This window comes from Saccopteryx leptura, chromosome 2, assembly GCF_036850995.1.
Source record: "Saccopteryx leptura isolate mSacLep1 chromosome 2, mSacLep1_pri_phased_curated, whole genome shotgun sequence".
NCBI lineage: Eukaryota > Metazoa > Chordata > Mammalia > Chiroptera > Emballonuridae > Saccopteryx > Saccopteryx leptura.
The window spans coordinates 7,240,189-7,262,021 of NC_089504.1; the positions used below are offsets into that span (position 1 = coordinate 7,240,189).

Consider the following 21,833-nt stretch of genomic DNA (forward strand, 5'->3'; position numbering starts at 1 on the left):
CATGGTGCACAAGCACAGGACACTGTCCTCCAGGCCCCCCACACCCAGCTACAGTGAGTCAGCGGCTGGGGGCGCTGCCTGGCTCGCACACTCCCTGCAGAGAAGGGCACACCCTTACTTCCTGGGCAAGGGAAAGGGGGAGACAGTCTGGGCCACCGGGGGAGGGGAACAAGTTTCAGCTCCAGACTGCTCTCACATTCGGGCTGGGCCTCCCAAACAGGCTTGTCTTGCAAACTTGCAAGGGCAGGACCTGCCTTCCCAGGTAAAGGGTGACGACAAGGGACACCCACCTTGGATTTCCGCGGCTGTGAGCCAAGTATACAGAAGCAGGAGGCTAAGCTGGAGGTTTGCCCCCCCCCCCCGCTGGCATCAGAGTGGCTGGTTACCAACACTGCACTCAGCACTTCCTGTGCCTCAGCTCCCAATCTGCACGCAAACCAGTAAGGTGGCTAGGTGTGTGACCTCAGCCAAGTTCCTCTGCCCCCAGGGCTCCAGATGCCTCATCTGTAAAATGGGTGATGAGTACATTCCTTGCAGGGTGGCAGTGGTGATGACAACTGAAGAAGGCCATCCACAGAAACTTTTGGCCCAGTGCTTGCCACACAGTAAGACTGCAGTGTTAGCTGCTGTTACTAACATGGTTATGTTTCATCAGTCCCTTCAAGGGTCTGAAGCCTGAGGCTCAGAGAGGTTAAGTACCTGCCCAAGGCTACAAAAAGCTAGATGGTGGGAAAGATGACCCCAGATCTGACTTTTCCACTGTGCCAAGCCACCTAAAGGCAAGCTGATCTCCTGGGCCGACCCAGGCACCCAGACTCCTGCTGATGCTTCCTGGGACAAGACCTCCTTTTCTCGAGGGGGCACGGAAACAGCCTCTGCAGGGAACCCTCGCGGGCCACACTCAGATGCTTCTGGGTCTCTCGGGTACTGCTGTAAGAAAGACCCTGGAAGGGAGCCCAGCGCTGGGTTAGGGCCCAGAAGCCAGGTGTTGGGTCTGGGCCTGTGGGGACAGAGAGGCCTTAGAGACAGGGGGGACAGGGCATGATCTGCTACGAGTATCAGCACTGCTTTGTGGACAGGTTACAAAACGTGGGCAGGAGCACCCAGGGCAGGCTGTAGATGCACCTTCTGCTGAGATCCCAGGGGACGGGGACCGAGGGGGCCTGGCCACAGGCCAGACGCCCGCTGCTCGGCACTCTGTACTAAAGGGGGCTGCCCCCCGGGATGCTAACCCAGGGCACCAGCTGGGAGACGTAAAGGCCAGGGTTCCCACGCCACCTCGCCCCGGGTCAGTGCCTGTTGACATGCCAACACTGTCCGAGGGCGTGACTTGGCAGTGGTGCCTCGAGTGTTTAGGAACGTTACTCCAAGCAGGAGACTATACGGCAGCCGTCTACTTAACTTTGAGGTTTTAAGCCCTGAAGAGACGTTAAAGTGCAGAACTTGCTGAGACGCCGTAGAAACACACTGGGAGAGAAGGAGAGGATGTCTGTGGCTGGAAGCAAAAGCTCTTCCAGAAACCTCAGCCGCACAGATCCTTGCGGAGGGAAGGTTAACTGTCCCCGCACTGACACACACACACACACACTGGAGGTCACTACGCCCCAGGTGTGAAGGGGGCTCAGCCGGCTTCTACACCAAGGGCAGCAGTCCTGGTGGCAGAGGTCCTCTGTGACCAGAGGTGGGGACCAGGGCGGAAAGAGTCACCCGGGTCAGTGTCTCCCAGCGTGGCCTGCAGCCCATCGGCCGCATGAAGGCCTGGGGAGCCTCTTCAGAGCGGTGGCCCAGGGAACAGCACTGTCACCCAGCTCAGAGCTCAGAGCAGACTCGCAGGACCCCAGCCTGAGGCCCTGGAGAATAAGAGTGGAAGGCAGGGTACGAGCATGGGTGCCAAGGCAAACAGGACCGTGGTGAGTCCTGGCTCTGCCACTAAGACACCTTTGGGCGAGAGCTCTTGTCCCTCGGGGCCCTGGTCTCCCGGCCTGTAAGGCGGTGAAACTACCTCACCTGGGGCAGGTGAGGTGACAGATGTATGTCATGACGCAGCATGGTGCCAAGCGCTCGGACCATGGCCACGGACATGACCACAGGCCCTGAAGGCCTGGCTGCTGGAAGGAGGGAGAAGGCGGAGGCCAGCCCTTGGCGCCCTCTGCCAGTGTCTCTGCGAGAAGGAGAGACTCCAGGGAGAGGAAGGGAGGGAGAAACGAGGCAGAGGGAGAGGGGTCGGCCACTGAGCCTGAGCACCCCTCCAGGTGAGGGCGACTTCGCACGGACAGACCTCGTCTCTGGCCTGAGCCTGCCAGACCACTCTCCCAGCTCCACAGATCCGGCTGCCAGGCCTGAAGTCCCTCCTGCCGAAACCCACCCTGAGGTGGTCAGTGTCCCAACAGAGCACCTTTGGACCCAGGCCACAGGGCAGTCCGTCCACCTTCTCACCTGCCTCCCCTCAACGGGCTGAAACCCGCAAGGAGCACTGCAAGGGAATCAAGACCGAGGCTTCTGCCAGGAGCTGCCTGGGTAAACCGAGTCAGGGCCAGGCTCAGGCAAACGGGATCACTCACGTGGGTCTCCTCAACCGGCCTCTGCCTCAGGCGGAGCAGCCAAACCTCTCCGGCCAGCCTGGGCCATTCCCCCCACGCCGCCCCTGGCACGGAGGAGGAATTCTCATCTCAGATAGTAGGCCCTGCTGCTTCCTGCTCATCGCTGGCCCGAGACTCCGGCTCAGGCATCGCCTCTCTGCGGGACAGAGTTCTTCAACGCCAACAGAAACCTCCCACAGGGCAGGGCCCTGACTTGCTGACCTTGTCCCAATAAACAGGAGAGTCAACGAAATCACTCAGCAGGCATTTCCCACCCGCCTCCGCTGCCGCAAATGCCCCACTACACCGCTCAAAGCCCCCACACAGTGAGGGAAGGGGGCCACGGGGGTGGGCACCCCAGAGCGTCGGGCATTCTGACAGGACACACACTCCAGGATGTCCCCTTGCCTGGGGAGAGGTTCAGAAATGACCATTAACGAGGCAAGAGCAAGCTGTGAACAGCAGCTGTAACAGGACTTGCTTTTGGATCAATAAGCAACTAGTAATAACACATGTGAAAGACTACCCCCCCCGTTTCACATCTTTCTCTCTTTTTTAAGTGAAAGAGGGGAGATAGACTCCTACATGCACCCTGACTGGGGCCCACCCAGCAGCCCCCATCTGCGACCACTGTTCAAATCAACTGAGCTATCCTCTGTGCATGAGGCCCACACTTGAACCAACAGAGCCACTGGCTGCAAGAGAAGAAGAGAGGGAAGGGAGGGAGGGAGGGGAAGAGAAGCGGATGGTCACTTTTCTTGTGTGCCCTGACCGGGGAATCAAACCCGGGACATCTGCACCCTGGGCCGACGCTCTATCCACGGTGCCAACCGGCCAGGGCCCCATTCACATCTCCTGAGAGGGGCTCATGGGACACTTTCACCTTCTATATGACATTAAAACCAAAACATTATAAAAACATAATGAACATTCTACTATGTTGGTAGTTAGAAAAAAGAAAGAATAAGATATTTATTTCTTTTAAAATCCAGGCTAGAGAGGGCCAGGCCTTCCTTAATAAAAAACAGAGGTAGGAGGTGGATGCAGGGAGGCCTCAGGCATGGAGCAAAGGACCCTGGCCCAGGATTCCAGGATCGGGTTCAAGTCGCAGGTCCCGCCTTCCTTCCTGATGAGTCTGGGTCAACTGCTTCCTCCCTCTTGGCCCAGTTTCCACATCTGTGAACAGGAGATAAAGGCCACTGCCTGCGCTTCCTCAAATGATCAAAGGAGATCACTGAGAAGGGGGTGTTTTCCCAATTATAAAGCAGTCTATAGTGCACCTGCTATGACTAGGGAAAGTGTTCGGGGACACACTCAGTTACACGCCTTTCCCCTATGTCAGCATATTTAATCTTCTACAAGGAGGTCAGGTACGGACCCCCTTTTATCAATGAGAAAACGAAGGCTCACAGGGGTACAATGACTGCTCCACAGTCACTCACGGAGCAGGAGACAGCTGGAACGCAAACCCAGGCCTGACTAGAGTGCTGGTCCTAACGAGTGCACTCTCCTGCCTTTGGGAACCGTTTTCTACAGCGTAAGCCGAGGAACCCCCGTCCTCAAAGAGGTCCATCCACATTATCAAACACGTGTGGGAAACACGACTCGCTGGCTCCCTCTCAGACTCGTCATGCTCACTTCCATGAATTCAAGGCTCTGGGAAGTGCTGTGGCAAGGAAAAGAAGCTGTTTCCCACTGTGACCGAAGTAACTGGTGTTCCACAGAACACACCTTGGGAAATGCGGCCATGAGACAGCATCCACAACCCCGACTGACGAGACTGAGCCGAAGGTGAAAACCACAGGTTGGCGATGAAACTCGACATTCGAGCAGCACAGCCACCCACCACATGCCACCGAAATGGCCACAGAGTCGGCAGGAGCAGGAAGAATTCTGTCTTCTGCCACCTCTGCCCTAGAGGCCCTGGATCTACAGTGAGAAGAGCAAAGGACTGCAGAGACAGAGCAGACCCTGCCCTTTGCTCCCCAGGCTGACGACGGCCGTGGCCGGCCTGCAGGGAGAGGGGTCCAGACCTTACCCCGGGAACGGCTCTGCTACCTGCGTGCTGGCTCTCGGTGCTGAGCTGGCCCACTTCTGTCTGGGCAGGGTCCTGGCATTTCTTTCGCTCCATGGAAGCTGCCTCCCTACGAGGAAGCAACAGCTACTGTCAGCAGGGATGCGTGTGACTATCAGAGTTACCTGCCGTGCTGCCAACATTTTCTGAGTGCCTGCTTGATGCCAGGTCCTCAGCTGGGCTCTGGGGTGACAAGAGGGAATCAGACCGTCTACTGGGGAGATGCCAAGTCAACAGTTACAACTGGCTCTTGAGGGCTCAGGGCTCTACTGCAGGGAATCCAGAAGCTATGGGAACATGAGAGAAACACTAGAACTATGCTGATGGGGTCAGGGAAGGCTTCCTGAAAAAGGGGTTGCCTGATTGACTGCTGAGGAAGAGGAAGAGTTGGAGAAAGAGCATCCCAGGCAGAAGGGACAGCATATGTTTGCCCAGAGGAAAGAACACAGCATCTAGAGAATGCTGAGTGGTTCACCTGGCTAGATCCAAGGCTGGGGGCAGGACGTGGAGAGAGGTGAGCTAAAGTGGCATGAGCAGATCCAGGCAAATCCTTAGCCCAGACACATGACTTTGACTCAAATACAAAACCCAACCATCCTCTATCTATTAGTCAAGAAGCATTTACTGAGCATCTACTATAGGCCAGCACTTTGCTCGGAAATGTTCACAAGAATGAACGAGTGAAAAAGACAAGCTAGCAGGGTCGGGACAGAAGTGTGCTCAGACTACAACAGGGGTGGGGGGAGCACCTAAATCAGCCAGGAGCTGGGAGTGTGGCCCAGCCATCAAGCCAAAGGTTAATCAGGGGTTAGCAGGAAAAAGTGAGTGTGTGGGGGGGAGGGGGCCATGCCGTGCCGGCAGACAAAGGAACCTGAACAGTTCTAGGAGGGACAGTGGAGCCTTTAAACAATTTATGCCATGGAGCATTTATCTCACCTCCTCAGTGCTAGGCACTGTGCTGGGAGGAAAGAAGACGCTCTCCAGCCTCACAGGGAAACAATAACCCAGGAATCCCACACAAGGTGTGGCCACTAGGCAGAAGAACACCTAGAGTTGTGAGGCCACAGAGGCCACCCAAGCCAGCCTCTACCCCTGCCCCGCCCTCCTCAGCAAGGAATATCCACGAGGCAGTCTAGACACTTGCCTATGGCAGATCCAGGACCAGCACTCTGGCCCCTGGACTTCTTGTAACTGATTCGTCTCCTCCTTCCTCTTCTAGGAAACACATAGTGACCAACACCTATGTAGATACCCAGAGCTAAGGCCTCTTTCCTCTCGGCTGCCTCTGTAATATTTCTATTATTAAACTGTATCAATGTTTTCCTGTCTGTCTCTCTTCCAAGATCGCAGCTCAGAGGAGGCCAGGAACTGTGTTCTCGATCACCATTCCTGGACCAGGCCAGGTACTTACTAAAAGGATGGATGAATGAGTGAGTGAGTGAATGAATGAATGAGTCAGGATGGAGTGATAGTGTGCTAGGCTCTAGGGTCCCACATCCATCCTAACTGACTCCTCGCGAGGTCTTAGACCATTTGCTTGTGCCTCAGTATCCCCTTGTAAAAACCTGGGATCACCTCCACTCTTAGAAAAAGAAGCCAGGAATCAGACTGACTCCTTTTCCCCAACTCCTACACCAGCGAGGTCCAGGTCAGGCAGCAACCCGATGCCCAACAATGTCCTTGAGTTCTAACCTATAGGGTAACCCTCACTGTCCAGCCATTCAAAAACTATAGAGGAAACTGCTTCCTCCTGGGTGTGTCCAAGAAATGGAGTACAAAAGCATCTGGTTGAGTCCCCTAAGGGAGTCACAAACATTTCTCAAGCCCCTGCTCTGTGTCCCACAGCCTCCAGAAGACAGAGGGGCACTAGACCCAACACTAAAGAATCTCTAAAACTGGAAAGACAGGGAGACAAACAGAGGCCATGTCATTCATGCCCCAGCATCTCTCCAAAAGCCAGTCCTCCAGCACAAGTCATCTGCCCTGGCCTCCCCTAGTGAGCCAGAGGAAGGCTTGACCTTCACGAAGGCAATGCCAATGTGAATGAGCCATGGGTACTGCCCAGTCCCTCTGAACAAACTCCCACTCCTCCATCTCCTCCTACATAGGAAATATCACCAACAGCAGACCTCCCCTTTCTGCCTCCAGTCTGTCTGCTCAGAGGGCAGATACAGTCTGGCAGGGGTTATAGGGACTTCTAATGGAAAAGGCAAGAGAGGCCCTTGGGAGGCTTTCAGCACCTCCAAGTCCTTGCTCCAAAATTTTGATCCAAATTACTTTCCCTCACCAAGTTCTGTGCCGCCTAATCCTCACAATGCATCCTGGGGTAGAGTAGTGAAGAGATATGTCAGGGGAATGTGGTCACCAAGGGCCCCACCCTTTCAGCCAAGTCCCCACCAGGAGGAGGCTGCCAGACACCCCCAACCACCTCTCCTCCCTTCCAAAAAAGGCAGCAGTTGCATCAGCTGAGAACCAGCCCAAACTTGGTTCGCTCCAGTCCAGATCAAGGGGAAGAAGCAGTCAACAAAAGGAGCAGAATCATCACGAACCACAAGGATCCGGGCTATATTTTCCAGCCTGGGCGCCAACACTGCTGGATCTCCAGCTCACCCATAGCGGTACCAGCCCGGACCTAATTAGATCTGGCCTTAGGCCCATCTGGATATCCGCACAGGGCATAAGCAGACTCCCGAGCCCCAGCCCCAGGACTGGTCTTCCCGGGGACCCCCAGTCCAGACAGTCCCCCAAAATCCTAGCCAGTAACACTGCCCCCAAGTCGGGGCACTGTTCCCGCCGGATCAGGAGGAGGGAGGGGTCCAAGGGGAAAGGAGGGGTCCGGAGCCCAGGAGAAAAGAGCAGGGGGAACCTTTGAAAATGAAAACGAGCTGGCAAGGAGAGAGCCCAGAGGTGGAACGTGTACGAAGGGGGGAGTGTGTGTGGAGGGGTGAGGTTCTGGGGGAACCCAAGGGGTGACAAGGGGACCTGGAGGAGCCGAGGCGGAAACTCCCCGTCTGCGGAGTGCAGGGAGGCACGGGGTGCCTGGGAGGGGGTTCGCGCGCCGCGGCACCGGGGAGAGGGTGCGGCCCCAAGACCCGAGGGATGGAGGACCCGAGCCGGACGGAGGCAGAACAGGACAGCCACGGGAGGCCCCAGGTAGCCGGCCCCAGAGTGCGGAGCCGGAGCTGCCGCGGCGGCCGGGGCAGCTGGTCGCCGGCGTGTAGGAGTGAGTTTTGAGAGGTGACAGCTGGCGCCCCTTTTCCCACCTCACCCACTCACCTGGGCCCGCCGCGCCCGGCCGCCCAGCAGGCAGCCCCTGGGCCCCCGCCGCTCAGTCCCGCCACCAGCAGCTGCGCCCCTCCGGCGCCTCCTTTTGTTTGTACCTCACTGCACCACTCGGCCTCCTCCGCCCCGGAAGTGACGTCACCCCCGAGGCGCGAACGCGGCGGCCAGGGCGTCGCCATCTTTTTGAGGGGAGCTGTCTTCGCGTCCTCACCCCTTCCTCTCCCTGCTGATGCCGTGTAGTTTTGGGGCGGAAGTAGCGGAGCCCTGGCTCAGCGCCGTTAAAGAGACAGGAAGGCTCTAACCTTCGAGGAGTCCTTCGTGACCGGGGTGAGGTGACCAAGGCGGAGGTGAGTAGCAGCTCTTGCTGAGGGTTGCTGCCCCGACGACGTTAAGTGCTGAAGACCGGGAGTCTGGTAACCGGTTCCGAGCTGGATTGTGCCAAAGTACTCGCAGCATTTGGTGCTGCTATGATAGCAGAGTGGGTACCGAAGCGGTTCCTCTCCCGTGGGGATAAATTGCGCGTGCTTCTCGCGCACCCGCACTCTGACACCGGGACCTGCCTGCACGCACAGCCCCTCCCCATCCCACGATACTCCGGGTCGGGGTGAGGAAACCCGAGGTAACTCGGTCAATTCTGGGCAGAGCCGGCGTCAGCCCTGCAGTTCGTGGATCGCGAGTGCCCTCAGTTCCCAGACTGATAATGATGGTAACCGCAACCACGTTAATCAGGAATCCGTGCAGTGGCATCCTGTGCAACACTAAAACGAGAACTGTTGCATACGCACTAGTACGGAACGACCTCCGAGACGCCTTAGATGAAAAAAAAAGAAGGGGCAGAAAGAACAGCGTTGATCGGAGCCCTACTGTTTGTGCAAAAAAGAACGTGTGTGGGGTTGAGGTGTCACTGGTGTGTGCACCAGTCGTCTGGTGAGATGCACAAGTTGTTAACTGTAGTGGCCCCGGAGAGAAGAACTGGGACCCTGGGTACTCGCGCATGGGGGAAAAATGACTACCGTATGTACAGGATGGATAGTTTAGAAATAGGACGGTGAAGGTAATAACAGTTCTCATCTATCAGGTGCTGAGCCAGGGCTTGGTTTCAGCTCTCCTGCGGAGGGGTCTCACTTTTCCTATTAGAAGAGGAAACGGGCAGGGAGAGATTAGGGACCTTAAGCAATATCTCATAGCCAGCCAGCAAGTGGAGAAGTCGGAATTTGAGCTCTGGAGGATTTTACTGGCCTACCCACAGTTCTGGTTTATCCACTCCCCGCTGAGAAACTTTTGTTATCAACACACACAGGTGTCCAGTAACTTTTTATCGTGCGTTTACTGGACGAACTAATGGAGCAAACAGGATGAAGAGAGGCAAACACTGGACTCCGGATTTCAGACTGGAGTCCAAGGTTCGCCCCTTTCCAGCCTTGACGCTGGACCTGGCAAATTCCTCCCTGGGCTTCCATGTCCCCACCTATAAAATGGACAACCATGGGCCTGGGCGGTTGCTCAGTGGATAGAACATCAACCCAGTGTGCAGATGTCCCCGTTTCGATCCCCGGCCAGGGCACAGATGAGAAGCAACCATCTGCTTTTCTTCCACTCCCTCTCCCCCTTCTGTCTCTCTTCCTGCTCGCAGCCAGTGGCTCAGTTGGGCCAGCCTCAGGAGTTGAGGATAGCTCAGTTGATTTGAGCATCTGCCCCAGATGTGGGTTGTTGGGTGGATCCTGGTTGGGGCGCATGCAGGAAGGAGTATGTCTCTCTATCTCCTCTCACTTAAAAAAAAAAAATGACAACTGCGACCTATGGCTGACCCAGAGTGCTCCCATCACTCCTGCTTTGTGCTTTACATGCAGATGAGCCCCATTTTACAGATCAGTAAATAAAGCGCAAAGAAGTTAAGAATGTTTCCCCAAAAGGGTCCCCACAAGGCCTCACTCCCACAAGGCCTCACTAGTCTAGTTCAGGCCTTAGGAACAATCATGGAGGAAGCACCTGACTCAACCTTTGGTGGAGTTGAAGGGGGCTTCTCAAAGGAGATGCATCGATATCTGGAAGGAGAAATGATGAGTCCAGAGTAGCAATTTTTAACCAGTGTGCTGCAAGAATTTTTTATTATTATTTATATATTGATTTTACAGAGAGAGGAGGTGGCAGGGGAGCAGGAAGCATCAGCTCAGAGTTGCTTCACTTTACCTTTTTATTTATTTATTTTTTTTGTATTTTTCTGAAGCTGCAAACGGGGAGAGACAGACAGACTCCCGCACGTGCCCGACCGGGATCCACCCGGCACGCCCACCAGGGGAAACGCTCTGCCCCTCCGGGGCGTTGCTCTGCCGCCACCAGAGCCACTCTAGCGCCTGGGGCAGAGGCCAAGGAGCCATCCCCAGCGCCCGGGCCATCTTTGCTCCAATGGAGCCTTGGCTGCGGCAGGGGAAGAGAGAGACAGAGAGGAAGGAGGGGAGGGAGGTGGAGAAGCAAATGGGCGCTTCTCCTATGTGCCCTGGCCGGGAATCGAACCCGGGTCCCCCGCATGCCAGGCCAATGCTCTACCGCTGAGCCAACCGGCCAGGGCCAAGGGCCATCTTTGCTCCAGTGGAGCCTTGCTGCAGGAGGGGAAGAGAGAGACAGAGAGGAAGGAGAGGGGGAGGGGTGGAGAAGCAGATGGGCGCTTCTCCTATGTGCCCTGGCCGGGAATCGAACCCGGGACCTCCGCACGCCAGGCCAACGCTCTACCACTGAGCCAACCGGCCAGGGCCTTTTTTTTTTTTTTTTTTTTTAATAGGGACAGAGAGAGAGTCAGAGAGAGGGACAGACAGACAGGAATGGAGAGAGATGAGAAGCATCAATCATCAGTTTTTCGTTGCGGGACCTTAGTTGTTCATTGATTGGTTTCTCATATGTGCCTTGACCGTGGGCCTTCAGCAGACCAAGTAACCCCTTGCTCAAGCCAGCGACCTTGGGTCCAAGCTGGTGAGCTTTTGCTCAAACCAGATGAGCCCACGCTCAAGCTGGCGACCTCGGGGTCTCGAACCTGGGTCCTCTGCATCCCTGTCCGATGCTCTATCCACTGCGCCACCATCTGGTCAGGCTCACTTTAGTTGTTCATTTCTTGCTTGTTGCTTATCATATGTGCCTTGACTGAGCAAACCCAGGGTTTTGAACCAGCGACCTCAGCATTCCAGATCGATGCTTTATCAACTGCGCCACTACAAGCCAGGCAAGAATTTCTAAAACATTCAATACCTGACTATTTAGACAGGGGCACTGACTTCTTTCCCCTTGTATTGTCAAAAAAATAACAACAGCCAACACAACGATGTCCATTTGGGTGAATGAGTCAAAATTATATCAAAAAATACATTTTTGGTGTGCCACGGATATTTAAATAGTTTATTTGTGCCCTGAGATGAGAAAATCACCAGGATAGAGGCTCACACAGAGGCTCACTCATACGTGCAGGTAACTGACATGATAGGCGATAATGCCAGTTAGAAACACAGTCTGGCTCCCGTGTGAATTTGCTCTTTCTTTCTGGAGAATTACTTCCCCCGTGGCTTCCCACCCTCTACATTTAACCTGCCATATCTACAAGGAATAGGAGTTCCCGATTTTTTATTCCAGTGGGGATGACACACACTGGAGAGTTAAGAGCCCTGAGGAAGTCCTTCTCACTGATGGCTATCTGCCTTCACTCCTTAGGCCCTCAGAGTGGCAGTCGACTTGCTGACACTCTACCCGTGTGAATGAAAGTGTCAACCCCGGAGGCTCCAGGCTGTCTCTGTCTCCCTGGCTGTCTGCGCTCACCTATGCTCTCATTTCCCCACGCTGAGCCTCAGTATCTCCATCTGTGAAACCCGTGTGTGAAACTGCCCTGAAAAGTGAGGTTTCAGTTTGGGATCTGGGTTCTGTGCAGGAGTAAGGAGTGGGGTACCTACTGTGTCTCACTTGGGGTCCCCACCCACAAACGCTCTGCGGGCCTGGGAACCTGCAGTCTTGGCTCCAGAGTCATTTCTTCTCTGCCAGTTCCAGCTCCAGGGAGAACTGTGTATAAGTCATTGTGCTTGTTAGAGCTCCTCCGATAGACGGGCCACCTCCCTTGGGAGAGAACCATTGACTCGGCAAGTTTTCACCAAACACTTTTAGACCCCCCATTCCCACTCTCCCCCCCACCCCCGGCAAAAAAACAAACAAACCAGGATTCATTATTGGACAAGAGATTTTGTTATTCTGCTCGATTTACTGATTTTTATGGAAAACCTTATAGGTTTAAATATTAACCGTACATTATTATTACAGGCTATTGTGACCAAGATCTGTGCTAAATGCTTTCTGTGGACGATTGCATTGTTACTGTCCCTGTCGCACAGATAAGGAGGCTCAGCTTAGAGAGGAGCAAGGTCCTGTCACTAGTCTCACCGGAGCTGGGATTGTTTTGCCCAACTCCAAGTCAGAGTCGAAGCTCCCATCTTCTGTGATTGTTTGAGTAGTAGACTGGCCTTCCAGGCTGGCCACGGTACCCCTCCCCAGGCCCCTTCTCCAGAGGTGCCATGATTGGTATTTTCTCAGTAACTGGGAAGCCCCTGGCATTTTGAGCCCAGGAACACAATGCGTCCTTCTAGGCACTGGATAGATTGGGCCACTATGGAACTGACACCCCAAATGCCCGGTGTGCTGCTGTTGAGAAATGCTAAAACCAAACGTCCTCATTGCATGGAGTTGGTTAGGTGATGTGGGGCTAACCTGCAAAGCCAGAAGCTTCTTGCCTGTCCTTTCAAGCTGCCGTGCAGGAAGGCAGCTGGACAAGGCACGCTCCTGTCCCCGAGGGCTGATGGTCTGCAGGCACGGGAGCAGACAGGCAGCTCCTGCAAGAGGGATTTTTTGGGAAGAGTTTGAACTTTGGAAACAGGCAGCCCAGGGTTTGAACCCCATCTCAGCTCTCACTGCTGAGTGAGCTTTGTTCTCCTCTGGGGGATAGTGGAGAGACTAATGCCTTCCCAGTAGACTGTTGTGACGATTAGAGTTTAGCACAGAAGTCAGGCGCATGGTGGGTGCGCTGTGAGTTCAGAAAAGGGCCCAGGTGGACGAAGACTTCAGAGAGGAGGCAGAGTTGGGGCTAGGCCCCGCCAGGCGGGATCGATTGCAGAGTGTGCTAGGCAGGGGTACAGCTTTAGCAAGGGTGGGCGACGTCTATTCAAAAGCAAAAAAATTATGTATTTGGAAGAGGAGAGAACATGGAAACTGCAAAGTCTGGATTCAGGCCTGCCCCAGAGGCGAGGCTGAGAAGCCTTTGCACTGTGTCTGGTGTCCATGCAGGCGCTGGGCAAGGCCCGTCTGAGGGGAGGGCTGCTCACCCAGAGGCGAGGCTGAGAAGCCTTTGCACTGTCTGGTGTCCATGCAGCCGCTGGGCAAGGCCCGTCTGAGGGCAGGGCGGCTCATACACTGTGTCTGGTGTCCATGCAGGCGCTGGGCAAGGCCCGTCTGAGGGGAGGGCGGCTCATACACTGTGTCTGGTGTCCATGCAGGCGCTGGGCAAGGCCCGTCTGAGGGCAGGGCGGCTCATACACTGTGTCTGGTGTCCATGCAGGCGCTGGGCAAGGCCCGTCTGAGGGCAGGGCGGCTCATACACTGTGTCTGGTGTCCATGCAGGCCGTGGGCAAGGCCCGTCTGAGGGGAGGGCAGCTCACATCAGCGCATCGATCACTGAGGCGTTTCCCTAGGGGTCATTCTCCTGTTGGTCAGCAGGCCTGGTGCCTTCTGGCCAAGAAGGTGGACACCTGCTCAGGCTGCTAGAGGCATGTGCTGGGGGAGGACACTGGCCGCTGGCCACCAGTCCCTGTGGCCTGGCAGCAAGGACACCTGGGCTCTCAGATGCCTGGGAAGCTGACTGAGAAGGGGTCCTGAGGGTCACTTGTCGCCGTCCAGGCAGCTTGGCCTCCTGAGCCACCTGCATTGTCGCACTTCTCCACAGACTGTTGTTGAAGTAGTAATAATGATGATGACATTTGTGGAACAGTGACTGCTGGGCACCACGCTGAGTGATTTCATATGTGATCTTGTTGACTTCTTGCTACAACCCTGTGACGCAGGTACTATCATTATTCTCATTTCAGAAATTAGTCTCTGGCCCTGGCCGGTTGGCTCAGTGGTAGAGCGTCGGCCTGGCATGCAGGAGTCCCAGGTTCAATTCCCGGCCAGGGTACACAGGAGAAGCGCCCATCTGCTTCTCCACCCCTCCCCCTCTCCTTTCTCTCTGTCTCTCTCTTCCCCTCCTGCAGCCAAGGCTCCACTAGAGCAAAGTTGGCCCGGGCGCTGGGGATGGCTCTATGGCCTCTGCCTCAGGCACTAGAGTGGCTCTGGTTGCAACAGAGCAACGCCCCAGATGGGTAGAGCATCGCCCCCTGGTGGGCATGCCAGGTGGATCCTGGTCGGGTGCATGCAGGAATCTGTCTGACTGCCTCCCCGTTTCCAACTTCAGAAAAATACAAAAAAAATTAAAATAAAAATAAATAAAAACAACAACAACAACAAAAAATTAGTCTCTGATAGAGTTTGTAATTTGCCAAAAGTCACACTAGTAAATGGCTTCGGCCTAATTTCGTTTCCAGATCTTCAGAGCCTTGTTAAAAAAATAAATAAAAAATCAAACTGTATAGAAGTTTATATGACTCCAGCCCCACAGAATGTCATGGATAGTAATGTAGTGGTGTCCCGAACACCTCCTTATGCACAGATGTATACGTCATCAAGCAGCCCTTGCTCTGCACAGTTCTGATGTAGGCAAGTTTCAGGCACCACCATTTAAAATAAATTTGAACTTTAATTTTTTTTTTTTCCTGAACTTTAATTTTTAATTAAAAAGTTATTATTATCTTTTTTTTTTTTTTGCATCAAATGACACCAGACCCTCAACAACTTGGCTTGAATTTCAGCTGCCATGTTCTACTAACCATGAGTAGTTGCATGAAGTGTGAATTATGCTGCTTGTTCTTTGGTCCACAAATTGCCATGGCACAGATGTGCTTAATGATTTGGTGACTGATCACGTCACTTCTTTCAAAGCCTGTCATTGATTGGTCACCATGCCTGTCATTCAGCTTGTGTCCAGATGGCAAAGCATGTGGCTGCATTGCCACCTGTCTCCCAGAGATAAAACCCAGGTGGATATTCTACAGAAAGAGATCATCCACGGAGGGGCATTGGCCACCAAAGATGAATGTGCCCCAAAGAAAGGCAGGGTGGTAACCCAGAGGGAAATGTGACTCCTACGTGAAAAGAGGGCTAAAATAAATAGCCGACTCCTGTTGGAACGTGGGCACTGAGCTATTCCCTGTTCCAGAAATTCTCGGCCAGAGAAACGTGGTGCAGGCAGATCTATCAACATCGGTGACGACAGTGGTCCTGGCCCAAAGAATAAAGTGTACAAATCAGTGGCATTCTAGTGTATTCACAGGGTTGTGCAACCACCTCTCTAGTTTCAAAACTCTTTCGTTACCCCAGAAAAACAACCCATACTTGTTAAATAAGCATCCCCCAGTCCTCCCTTCCATTGCCTTATAGCTGCTAATCTGCTGTCCGACTCTATGGAATCGCCTCTTCCGAATGTGTCCTAGGAAGGTAATCACACAATTCGTGACCTTTTGTGTCTGGAGTCTGTTTTTGAAGTTCAGCATGGATGGGAGCATGTCGCTCTTTATGGCTGAATAAACATTGCATCGTATGGCTGTCCTACAGTTCGCTCATTCATCTACTGAAGGACATCTGAGTTACTTTTACCTTTTCACTATTATGAATGACGCTGCTATTAACATTTGTGTGCAAGTTTCTGTGTGAACCTATGTTTTCATTTCTTTTCAGTATATCCCTAGGAGTGGAATGGCGAAGTCATAAGGTAAATTCAGTGTTTGGACTTCATAAAAACTAAAAACTTTTGTGCATCAAAGGACATTATCGAGAATGTAATCAAGGCCATTGATTTGTTTTGAGTTACTTTTTGGAGATGGATTGAGGTATAGAGGTCTAACTTCATTCTTTTGCAAATGGCTTCCAGTTGTCCGGGCACCATTTGTTGAAGAGGTTAATTTTTTCCTTCTTTGAATGGTCTTGGCACCCTCATGAAAAATCAATTGGCCAGAGGTGTCTGGGTTTATTTCTAGGTTCTCAATTTTATTCCATTAGTCTATATGTCTAGCCTTATGCCAGTGCCATACTGTTTTGATAACTAGCTTTGTAGTAAGTTTTGAAATCAACATGCATTTTTTATGTAACTTGAATATCTCTTCATGCTAGGGGCAGTCTCATTTCTTTTCATGGCTTCCCAATATTCCATTGTGTGGGTAAAATCATAATAAGGTTCAACATCTTTTCAAATTGATTATTTTCTTTTTGTGTGAATTTATATCTTTTGTGTACTTTTTTAACCCTATTGAGATTTGGTCTCATGATTTGTACAAATCTCTTATTTGTTAAGGACTAAGATGGCCTGGATACTTGCTTATCTCCTTAGATTGTGCACGCCTCGAAGGAAAGGGTGGTGGTGTGTCCTATTTATCCTTGCCTACCCGGTGGCTAGCACAGTGCCTAGCACCTAAAGGAAGCTTAGTAAATATTTGCCAAAGTGATGTAGAGGTGTACACCTACTATGCGGCAGGCCCTGAGCCAGGTGTTGATGACAAAAAGATGGAGAGGAGACTCCTTATTCTAATGGAGTTCACAGACTGGTGGGAGTGACATGTTCATTCTCTCATTCATTCAACAATAGTTTATTGAGCAGCTTACTCTGTGCCAGGTTCAAAATGGCCGTTGGGAGAGCCAGCCTGCCGGGATGAGAAGAGTGCCAGGATTGTGACTGAGGTGACCCGGTCCCAGTGGAATCGGTTTTCCTCCCTGTCATCAGTACCACTATCCATAAGATGTTAGTGACTGGACCAGATCCTCTCGTTTCCCATTGAGCCCCCATCAGTCTGTGCTTCTCTGGCTCTTTCTGGAAGTGGGAGTCAGTGGCCCATGGAGCTGTCATGTCACCGCTTAGAGCTTCCCCTTGTCCCATGGTGGCATTGAGTACAGGCTTTGAGGTCAGTCGTAAGTTCAGATTCCAACTCTGCTATTTGCTAGCTGTGGCCTTGGGTGTGTGACTTAGCCCTCTGATGGAACCTTTCTGTAGGATTAAAAGAGATGGAACGCTGGCCAGATAGCTCGGTTGGTCAGAGCATCATCCCAATGCACAGAGGTTGCCGGTTCAATCCCCGGCAATGTTTCTATTTGTCTCCCTTCCTTTCTCTCTCAAATCAATAAATAAAGTTTTTTAAAAAGTGACGAGACTTACCTGTAAGGTGCATGGCAGGCTGCCTGGCGCAGAAAAAGTGTACAGTAAGTAAAAGGCCATTGTCGTTACTTAGAACAGACCGCAGGGCTGTAGAGAACTTGGCCAGGGAAGACCTGCTTCTTGGAAGACTGGGACTGAGGCACCAGGAGTTGGAGGTAGGTGTGGCCTCGGAAAGGCTGCCCGCCATGTTCCCCAGGTGCCTCTGAATGAGTTGAGTGAATCCCAGGTGAGAGCTCCCAGGTGCCAAAGAATGAGGGTCCCTGGTTCAGCCCCAGTCAGTGGGAGAACGCTGGACTGAGAGGCCAGCTGTCCTGCTTCAAGGTGGGTCTGGACCAGCACACTCGGGCGAACTAGCCCAAGGGTGGCTTTCTCTGCCTGCCCCCTGCTGGCAGTTTCAGGAACTACAGCCCACAAAAACAAGTCCTTGCCTATTAATGCCAGAGTCAAGGATCTGGCGGTATTGCTGGAGGAGGGCAGCCCACGTGGCCACCTATGCCCTTCCTGCCCTTTGCTGGGAATCCCAATGGTTTTTTCCTCCCCTTCAAATTCCTGGAAACTGCCCCCACTACACCCGCATATTCACAGACAGATGTTTGCACATGCCCAAGTGCAAACGCTCATATTTGCACATGAAGTCACAACAACACGTGGTACCCATGGTCAAGGTCTTGGACCTGACCAGTGGCGGCAGAGTGGATAGTGTCAGCCTGGGATGTTGAGGTCCTAGATTCGAAACCCCAAGTTTGCTGGCTTGAGCACGGACTCATCTGGCTTGAGTGTAGGATCATAGACATGATCCCATGGTCGCTGGCTTAAAGCCCGAAGACTTTAAGCCCGAAGACCTTTTGGCTTGAGCCCAAAGGTCGCTGGCTTGTGCAAGGGGTCACTCAATGGCTTGACTTAAGCAATCAGTCTCCTTGTCAAGGCACGTGTGAGAAGCAATCAGTGAACAACTAAAGTGCCACAACTACAAGTTGATGATTATCTCTTTCCCTCCCTGTCTCTCTCTCTAAAAAAAAAAAAAGACTTTCTTGGGCCCCTTTCTCCATTAAAAAATAGGTAAAAAATTATATTTTACAACTGTGTTGGTATATAAATTCATTCAGGCTGAATTCATTATTATATATTCATTATTATTATTATATTCTCTCTTTTTTCTTATTTTAAAGTAAGTTAAGATTAAAACATTTTTATGGGCGCCTCTAAGTATGGTGGGCCCTTGGCACTATGCCTTCTGAGAAAATCTGGTGGAGAAATCAGTGCTGCCTGCAAGCATGAGTGTGTTCACACACGTCTAGCCCCACGTGCTGTGTTACATTAATTCAATGAGTACTCAGAAAGTGCCCACTCTATTATTAATATCAGTTGTTTCCTGGGTACCTTTCTGTGCCAGGCACTAAGTGAAATGCTTTCCATGGATTATATTATTTCTCTTTCTTCTATAGATGGGGGGGGACTGACATTTGAAGAGGTGAAGTGACTTGCCTCTGATCAGATAGCCAATGTCTGCTCAACACCAAAGGCTGTGTCCTAATCACCGACCCCCCCGGGTCTGCTTAGATCTGGTCCTGGGGGGCGGGGTGCCAAAAGTTCAGTGTAATGCTCACTGCTGTGTGCACAGACTGACCTGGGTACACACACCACCCCTGCCCTGGCAGTCTCCGGCAGCAAAAGCCCGACCCTGGTTCCCACCCTGTCTCGGGGCAGTGAGACTGGTCAAGCACATCCTTAGGCCATCCTTGTCTTCTGTGGCCCCAAGAGCTGGCAGTGCCCAAAGAGCGTGAGAGGCTGAGGTTGTGGCAGAGGAGGGGGGAGGGCCACGAGCTGGGATCTTGTCCAGGTGAGTGTGTGTCTGCCTTGTGCGGGCACTGGGTGGTGCAGACCCTCCTCTGACCTCTAGGAGCTCAATGTGAGGATCAGTTATTTTATCGTTTTTACCAGTGTCCTTGCTCACTAACATGGGTGAGAATAGCACCCGCATTCTGGGGATGTTGAGAGGATCCGATGATGTATGTACAGTCCTTGACGTCAGTGCCTGCTGCAAAGTGAGGGTAAATTAGAGCTGAGTGTGCTCACGTTACTCCTACCCCTGCAACCCAGCGAGATGATAAAGGTGTGACTGAGGACAGAGGAGGTACAGTTGCTTTGGAGAAAGGGCAGAATGGGTAGACGTGGAGTGAAGTGGGTGAGGGTGTCAGAGAGGGTCGGCCTACTGGGCATCTGCAGCTTTTGAACCAGGGGTTTAGGAGGCAGCAGAGGCGAGTCCTTGTCGGATTGAGTATTTCTGAAGGAGTCAGCAGGACATCAGACCCAGGACAGGAGCAGCGACCCCTGCATTCTCCTAGCCTAAGGGAGCCAGCCACCCCTGTTTGTCCAGCATGGTCCCTGTGTTTTGTTTTGTTTTGTTTTTTTGTGACAGATACAAAGAGAGACAGAGAGGAACAGATGGAGACAGACCAGAAGGGAGAGAGATGAGAAGCATCAATTCTTCGTTGCGTCACCTTAGTTGTTCATTGATTGATTTTCTCATATGTGCCTTGACCGTGGGCAACAGCAGACCGAGTGACCCCTTGCTTGAGCCAGCGACCTTGGGCTCAAGCTGGTGAGCCTTGCTCAAACCAGATGAGCCTGTGCTCAAGCATGGCGACCTCGGGGTTTTGAACCTGGGTCCACTGCATCCCAGTCCGTTGCTCTATCCACTGCACCACCATCTGGTCAGGCTGGTCCCTTTTTTAGTACTGTAAATCCCATATCTCGAGGAAGCCCTCTTCTGGGCAAGCAGGCCAGTTGGTCCCCCATGCAGCGGGCACAGGGCACTGACTGTGGCCAGCACTGGGCTCAGACCTGGCCTTGGGCTTCGAGTCCCCTGGCTGAGTGAGGCTCAAGCATCCCAACACCACCTTCTGACATGACACACCGTGGAATGTCCCTCCTTAGGTAACAATCGCACTACCCTTTGCTGCTCCAAGCTCTGAGGCGTAGCCACAGGGACATCCCCGGGAACTGACTCGGTTCTGAGAAATGATAGAGTGAACTCCAGCCAGAGTAACTGCTTAGTTCCTGGAATCTTCCCCGCTCCCTCCCACTCCAGGGCCTTTGTACCGTTCTGTCCACCTGACCTGCTCTCCCCTCCTGGACCCAGCATCAAGGCCGCCTTCTCCGGGGCTGAGCAGGTGCTCACAGCGCCCTCTAGAGCAGGCCCCTGACCCTAAACGCAACTTCTTTTCCAGGGCTTGGGCCTGACACCCTTGGTGGAAAGAGGAAAGAAGGCTGGAAGGGAACGTCTGCCTGCAGTGCAGTTCTCAGAAGTTCAGCAAAGCCAGCTGGAGTCCTTGAGAGTGTGTCTCTCAGCCACAGCCGGCCTCGCTGTCCTTCAGCCACTGGCTGGGAGCAGCGTGGAGGCTTAGCCTCAGCCTGAGGGCACAGCTGTCCCCTCAGGCCCCTGGCACCAGAGAGACACATTCATAAGGCCACCACAAGAGCACTGCCTTTTTTTTTTTTTAACCATAGCAATTTTTAAAAACAGCTTTATTGAGCTATAATAATGCATGCACCATATAATCCAGCCATTTAAAGTGTACTGCTCGGTGGTTTTCAGTGATATTCACACTTGCGCAATTATGACCACAAACTAATTTTAAAACGTTTTCATTGGGCCAAAAAGATACCCCAGACCCATTAGCAGTCATTCCTCATTCCCACCGCCACTGAGCCTCTCTCTGTCTCTACACCTTTGTGTGTTTCACATAAATGGAATCATATCATTTGTACTCTTGTGACTGGCTTCTCTCACTTAGCACAATGTTTCAAGGCCTATCTGTGTTGTAGCGTGTACACCATTCCCTCTTATGGTTGATTGATACTGATTTACCACATTTTATTCATCTATTGATGTCCATCAGTTGATGAGCATTTAGGTTGTGTCCACTTTTTCTGGCCATTGTGAATAATGCTGCTTTCAGATAGTCATGTGCAGGTTTTTGTGTGGACACGTTTTGTTTTTTGATGTGTTTTTCTTTCTCTTGGGCAGATATGTAGGATAGGGATTGCTGACTCCAATGGGAGCTCTGTGTTCACTTTTTTTTTTTTGTATTTTTCTGAAGCTGGAAACGGGGAGAGACAGTCAGACAGACTCCCGCATGCGCCCGACCGGGATCCACCTGGCACGCCCACCAGGGGGCGATGCTCTGCCCCTCTGGGGCGTCGCTCTGCTGCGACCAGAGCTACTCTAGCGCCTGTGGCAGAGGCCAAGGAGCCATCCCCAGCGCACGGGCCATCTTTGCTCCAATGGAGCCTTGGCTGCGGGAGGGGAAGAGAGAGACAGAGAGGAAGGAGGGGAGGGGGGTAGAGAAGCAAATGGGCGCTTCTCCTATGTGCCCTGGCCAGGAATCGAACCCGGGTCCCCCGCACGCCAGGCCGACGCTCTACCACTGAGTCAACCGGCCAGGGCTGTGTTCATGTTTTGAGGAACTTCTAGAGTGTTTTTCATTCTCTACTCCTAGAAGCAGGTATACAAGCATTCTGTTAGCTCAGCACCTTCAAAACACTCTTAATCTCTTAATTATTCATCTTCTCTGTT

The 21,833-nt window shown here is 52.8% G+C and overlaps 2 protein-coding genes across 8 annotated transcripts in view; one reads left to right on the forward strand and one right to left on the reverse strand.

Moving 5' to 3' along the window:
• LRRC8A (leucine rich repeat containing 8 VRAC subunit A) overlaps positions 1–8,044 on the reverse strand; it is a 29,143-nt gene extending 21,099 nt beyond the window's left edge. The window contains exons 1-2 of one of the 3 annotated variants that reach the window (XM_066367003.1): positions 7,930–7,981; positions 4,638–4,723 (exon numbers count right to left, since the gene is read on the reverse strand). The gene's annotated coding sequence lies outside the window, so the exon portion shown is untranslated. Of the gene's footprint in view, positions 1–4,617; positions 4,724–7,929 lie in introns of all 3 variants that reach the window. The other 2 variants (XM_066367002.1, XM_066367004.1) reach the window with 2 other exon arrangements.
• A 94-nt stretch (positions 8,045–8,138) lies between these two features.
• KYAT1 (kynurenine aminotransferase 1) overlaps positions 8,139–21,833 on the forward strand; it is a 28,825-nt gene continuing 15,130 nt past the window's right edge. Inside the window, exons 1-2 of one of the 5 annotated variants that reach the window (XM_066367015.1) lie at positions 15,428–15,546; positions 15,787–15,820. Coding sequence is in view for 1 of the 5 variants with exons in the window: in XM_066367014.1 (XP_066223111.1) it covers positions 15,532–15,546 (15 nt within the window). In the remaining 4 variants the exon portion in view is untranslated. Of the gene's footprint in view, positions 8,283–15,413; positions 15,547–15,786; positions 15,821–17,335; positions 17,410–21,833 lie in introns of those variants that run through there. The other 4 variants (XM_066367013.1, XM_066367016.1, XM_066367014.1 and 1 more) reach the window with 4 other exon arrangements.